Source organism: Cydia splendana, chromosome 5, assembly GCF_910591565.1.
Source record: "Cydia splendana chromosome 5, ilCydSple1.2, whole genome shotgun sequence".
NCBI classification, from domain to species: domain Eukaryota; kingdom Metazoa; phylum Arthropoda; class Insecta; order Lepidoptera; family Tortricidae; genus Cydia; species Cydia splendana.
Genome location: NC_085964.1, coordinates 11,445,606 through 11,451,715, shown reverse-complemented (window position 1 = coordinate 11,451,715; position 6,110 = coordinate 11,445,606). Strand labels below are relative to the sequence as shown.

Genomic DNA, 6,110 nt, shown 5'->3' with positions numbered 1-6,110 from the left:
CAAAAAATCTGTCATTCTTTTATGCAAAATCTTTTCAAAAATTTTGGATAATATTGGTATTAGAGCTATGGGTCTATAGTTTAATGGATCGGTTGTGGCACCCTTTTTGAGTAATGGTTTAATAATAGTGAGCTTAAGTTTGTCAGGAAAGACGCCTTCAGCCATTGACAAGTTTATCAAATGACTTAGTACAAAAGCAAACACTGTAGTATTTTCTTTTATAATTGACGTGGGTAGTTCATCATAACCAGCTGCTTTAGAGTTTTTAAGTGTCGTAATTACTCTTGCAACCTCAACTGGGCTTGTCGGATATAAGTAGATTGTTGAATCTAAGTTATGTAATTTATATTGGTATTTGCTTGTGTTACTGTGTACGTTGTCTGTTACAGTAGTGAATTGATGATTTAGTTTATTTGCCATTTCTTTTGCATCAGTAATTTGTTGACCGTCAAAAATCATACTGTCAGTGAAATGGCTTGGCTGGCGCTGCCCTATATGACTGTTTATAACTGACCACGTTGCTTTCCCTACATTATCCGCTTTATATATATAATTGTGATTCTGTAACCTATGTGACTTCTTAATGCACTTTTTTAGTAGAGCTGAGTATTTCTTATATTTTGCTTTATGCATGTTGTCAGATGAATGAATGCATTGATAGTATAGTTTTCTTTTTGTCTTTATAGCTTTTTTTAATCCTACAGTGATCCACTTAGTTTTGCAACTTGCATTTATTCTCACTTTTTTTAAAGGAAAGCACAGATTAAAAAATAGATTAATTATATTATGGAAGTTATTAAAGGCACTGTTCGTATTATTGGATGACGAGATAATATCAGAAAAAGATAGGCTTTGTATAGCTTGCTGAAACTTCTTACGAGGCAAGTTGCAAGGCAAAGAATGCTATGGGAGTTGATTATCATGGCATTGAATTTATTGTTGAGTGTAAGTAGGCATTACTTTGTACTGCAGCGGTATTCAAATTTCAAACTGATGTGTTTGACTTCTGCCAACCCTGTGAGATAATCTATGCGTGCGCATGGTAATGTCAAATTAATACCATGTATGTTACCTTTATTGACAATGACTTAAGTTTAAAGATAACATGTACATTCACCACACGGGATTGTTATGCCATTTAGGGTTCTTGCTGAATTTACGACGCAATAGTGCGGTTAGTTGGGCGTCGATCAACCTCGAATGTGGACGTGGAAGCAGTTTTATTTATATAAAAACAGGCAAGAATCTCTTTCGATATATTTTGGTACAACTACAACGACATTTGTATGGACGCTTAATATGTTGGTATACAGTCGAAATAAAAATGTGTATTTTACAATAATAATTACAAATAAATAAATAAATAAAAAATAAAAAGCCCATTTATTCCATAATTAATAATTACAAATACAGTGTTAAAATATATTGTAAAATAAATAAGTGAATCGGTTATATTGTGTAGGAAATTTCGCAAAAAAATATTATTGGCAACATTTTGTATGGCGACATTTGTGCGGCTATTTTGACCGTATAGTCCGTTTTCTATTGGGCATGCTTGTATGGGAGAGGTATACATTTTGGGATACAGCAATGCCATTTGGTACGGGTATTATACACGTCCACCTGAGCCCAAAACGCCCGGTAGCCAGTTTGAACTCCGTGTCAGGGGGTGAGGGGGGGTCAAAGTTCAGAGCTCCTGGCGCTCAGAAAAAAAATTCTGGCGGATATGTTTGGACCTTTCAGTCAAGTTTGGTGTCGTTATCAAGTAACTAGATGATGCCCAATTCATTCCCCATACAAGTTTTTTTAGGGTTCCGTAGCAAAATATGACGCAATCCTTAAAATAATAAACTTTTAGCAGTGACACAATGCAAACAAAGCTGTATAGTTTTATATTTTTGTAGTAAACTTGCGTTATAAAAATACTGTTCGATAGCCCATTTAATGTAGATTACAAAAATATTAACAGTTAATATATATTTAATTATTTTCAATGTAAAATAAAATAATTATTGAACGTATCTACTTGATTTTTGCGGGCGGCGCGCGGGCGTAAAGAAGCTTGGGTGCGAGTGTCGACTGTGGACCCAAAGTCCTAGCTAGGCTGCTCAAGCATGCCTAGCTAGAATTAATAAGATGTCGATGTGTGAAATTTTGCAGTTCCAGGTGCAATTGTTTCAAACGCCAGCTCAAAATGTACTGAGTTTGTGGAGGTGGTTTTAAATAAAATTAATTCACAAACGTATATTGTACGTCCGTGATGGATTAACTGTTGGTTCTTAAATGTATATGTCGCAGTCAAAAGTGTGAACTGGTCAAAAGAACTTTTAACCGACAAAAACAGGCAAAACTTTGTTTTAACATTTTTAGTACAAAGGGGAAAATTCAATTTTTTTTTCGGTAATAAATCGAAAACCGTGCAACTTTTACTGAGGTCATGTTAGGCTGGTTAGGTTCCTCTTGAGTTGACCTACCTCCGGTGTCACTGTGACGTGGTAGTTCTGGGACACCCTGTATGTGTATGTATAATTGTATATGTATATCTATGTATTCTGGAAAACTAGTTTTATTTACCTAATTAGTAATTAGTAAAATCGCGTTTTCACCTTTTTAACTTATACCTATTACCATACTAAACTTCAGTTTTGTAGTAGGTACTAACGGTAACTGAACTGAACTACGCGGCAGATGGGCAGACATACGGACAGGGATTTTTTTTTTTTTTTTGTTAGCCTGATTTAGTGTCCCACTGCTGGATAAAGGCCTCCCCTCGCTCCCTCCACTCAACCCTGTCTTTTGTAGTTTCCCGCCAATCCAGACAAAATACGTCCAAGTCGTCCCGCCATCTCCTTTTCGGTCTGCCTGCACTCCGGCTAGCACCATCTATGGACAGGACAGGGATAAGTTAAATTAAACCACAAACATAAAAAGAATATAAGTAACACAAAACCTAATAAAATAAGTGTACGTAAATAGGAAAATTTTAAATGAACGTAATTACCGAAGCTTGTAAGTACCTATATTTATAGCTTGCTGGTTAATAAACGTTCAAGTAAGAATGGAATTCATGAAACAATGAACACTGTGGTGATGAACATGGTATTCTTTATTTTCATAATACTTTTCGCAACTGGAAGTTGCTCAAATTGTAAGTAAATAAGAAGTATTTGGAGTAATAATGATATACTTAATAAAAAAACTTATTTTTTTTCTTATAAAATGTCTTACCTCTAAGTTAATCATTTATTTTTCTGTAGATACAAATCAAACGGATGAGACGTCATTTTCTATAGATACGAATGAAACAGATGCGAGAAAGCGGTACGGCTACGGGTTCTACAACCCTTGCACAGAATATGAGAAAACATTCCACTGCATGACTAACTGCAAAAGTCAGGGTTATGAAGTATACAGACTCGATCGCAAATGTAAATGTACTTGTCATGAGATGAGAAGTACTCTTGCACTGCCCTACTACAAATGGTTAACAACCGGTACTCCGAGGCGACTGCCGACGACAAGAAGCGTAAGGCTTTACGATGTAGTAGGAACCTTGTCACCAGTGCCCACCGAACGAACGACAATTTTCGATAATACTACTTGTATAACTTTGCCTACACAGGGTAATCAAACAGAAGCGGCATCAAATGCTGAGGATGGAACGAACACTGAAAATACTGATACTGATGATCAGATTGCCACTGATGCTTAGTATTTGCCTATAAGTACGCTCAGGGCTGTTATATTTAAATAACAATATATCCTCAAATGGAAAATACATTGTTCTTTTTTTTGCTCTCCAACCTAACACCAATAAAAATATTTTATCATCTCATTTATTTATTAATAACTAAATTAAATAAACAAAAAACAATATTTTATTAGTTTACCTTGAAGGTCCATATCTTTTCAAGAATGTACTTATTTGCAAGTTTTTGTGATCGAACTTAGGGGCGTTACTCAACCGAGAAAGAAAACATAACCGATATTCAGGTGCATGGTTTTAGTAATACACTAAGCCACCCCCTTAATATAAAATATTACATGTCTTCATAAATGTAACTATCTGTTTAAGTACCATTTATCAATGAGAAAATATAAATATAGCAGTTCCTTGGCATCATCAGATGATGCATGACTACTATTACTACTGACATGTCCGAGCCGCTGTCTGTCTGTCTGTCTGTTAGCTCTTCACCCTTAAACCGCTGAACCGATTTAGATGAAATAAGATATGGAGATAATTTGAGGCCTGAGGACGGATATACAATAGTTTTTATCAATCATCATCATCGTTATCCTACGCAGACGATGTCGCGGGCAGAAGGTGGTAATATTATAAAAGCGAAAGTAACTCCGTCTGTCTGTTACCTCTTTTTGCTTAAATCGCTGAAGCGATTAAGACGAAATTTGGCATGAAGGCAGTTTGAACTCTGGGGAAGGACATAGGATATTTTTTATCATTAGCATCATCATTTCACATAGATGATGTCGCAGGCAGAAGCAGGCGTGGCTCACTCCGCGATTTCGTAGCTTTGCTACAGGTAGCTAAAAGTACACCCGTTCGGCCCCAATTTTGGGGTTTGCCATAAGCCGCACTTGGCGCTGTCGCCACCTAGCGGCCATATCTGTGCTGATCGTAACAGACGCGTTTTGTTAGAGAGTGAGTCTTCTGTACCTAGTACTATTATTTATTCTGTGGCAGAAGCTAGTATGATATATACGCTTTGTATCGCGGGATATTAGTATATCGGGGTTAACAAAAACGGGGTTGGGTACAGTCAACTGTAAAAATATGGGTGCACAAATCTTCTCAAAAATATGTCCCATAGCTCTTATGTCAGCGAATTAAAAACTATGAGACATATTTTTGAATAAGTTGGCTACACCCATATTTTTACAGTTGACTGTATGTGCAGGGGCCGGTGCAGAGTCGTAAGTATATGTAGTAAAATATTCCAATTAATAAACTCATTAATGAAATATTAAAAATTTATGACGCATGATATTTTCATGATTACATTAAGAACGTTTTGATATAAAAATTATCATTTAAAACTCATTCAACAACATTCAGCCGCTCACCGCAGAAATGTACACATTTAATGTGCTCATTTACTTGTCCGTCATATCATGTTATGTGTCAGGAGACTCCACTACAGGTGGTTTTTAATCATGTATTTATTTATTGATACGTTTAAGGTTTTAAGTATTTTCATTTATATTTTTTTATAGATTTTCCAGAAAAGTCAATATTACGATATGGTTTCCAAAATACGCAAGAATGTCAAGATTATGAAAAGGCTTATATATGCGTACAGAAATGCCAGGACTTAAACTACGATACCGCCGTTTCCGATAAACACTGCAAATGCACATGTTACATGAATCCTGAACTTCAAAAACATAAAATCAAGTATAATACTACGAGAAACGATTGGAAATCCGGTGCTCCGACTACAAAATTACCAATTTGGGCACAGACAACAAATACTGACAAAAACAATATAATTGATGATGATGACGATGACCATACCACTGATGATGGGAATAAAGGTAGTACTCCAAATGACAATGATTCATCGGAAACCCATTCAGCTGAGGATGCAAACACGACTGAGGGTCAAGACGATACTACCACAGACGGGAGTGGTTCAACCCAAGATAGCAGTGATGACGCATCTAACTCTACTGATGCTAATAATACTTCAAATGCTGCTGATACTGAAACAGCTAACGATAACGGAACTGTCGATGGTACCACTGATGATAATGCTAAACCTGCAGAATAATCTGGTACCACAACTACCACTACTACTGAACCACCTCCTTAAAACTGTTCGAAAAGAATCAGAAACAAAAAAACGGAAACCTTTCACCCTTGCAGCTTCCTCCAAAAATTATCTATAAAATTATAAAAAATTATATACCTACATGTTGGTTCTGTTTTGAGAAATAAATAATAAGTACATTAAAAAACATTAGGTACCTATTTTTCATTTATTAAAACGAATACATACATACCTAAGTACATTATACCACACGGCTACCTACAGAGTTTAATAGGGAATATTATGCGAAACTCTGCGTAGGGGGCGCCACTACCACAA

At 35.9% G+C, this 6,110-nt stretch overlaps 1 protein-coding gene and 1 long non-coding RNA gene across 2 annotated transcripts; both read left to right on the top strand.

Moving 5' to 3' along the window:
- Nucleotides 1-2,969: 2,969 nt before the first annotated feature.
- Nucleotides 2,970-3,778, top strand: LOC134791114 (uncharacterized). Its single transcript, XR_010144263.1, has 2 exons — nucleotides 2,970-3,148; nucleotides 3,258-3,778. It is a non-coding gene; the product is annotated as an uncharacterized LOC134791114 (long non-coding RNA).
- Nucleotides 3,779-5,384: 1,606 nt separating this feature from the next.
- LOC134790387 (uncharacterized lipoprotein SSP0535-like) lies at nucleotides 5,385-5,792 on the top strand. The gene has a single exon (XM_063761155.1). It carries the CDS (start codon nucleotides 5,385-5,387, stop codon nucleotides 5,790-5,792), a length of 408 nt encoding a protein of 135 aa, XP_063617225.1.
- The last annotated feature ends 318 nt before the right edge of the window (nucleotides 5,793-6,110 follow it).

Bases quoted from the DNA above. Each gene is read 5' to 3' on its own strand.
- LOC134790387 (XM_063761155.1), top strand. From the start codon at position 5,385: ATGAATCCTGAACTTCAAAAACATAAAATCAAGTATAATACTACGAGA.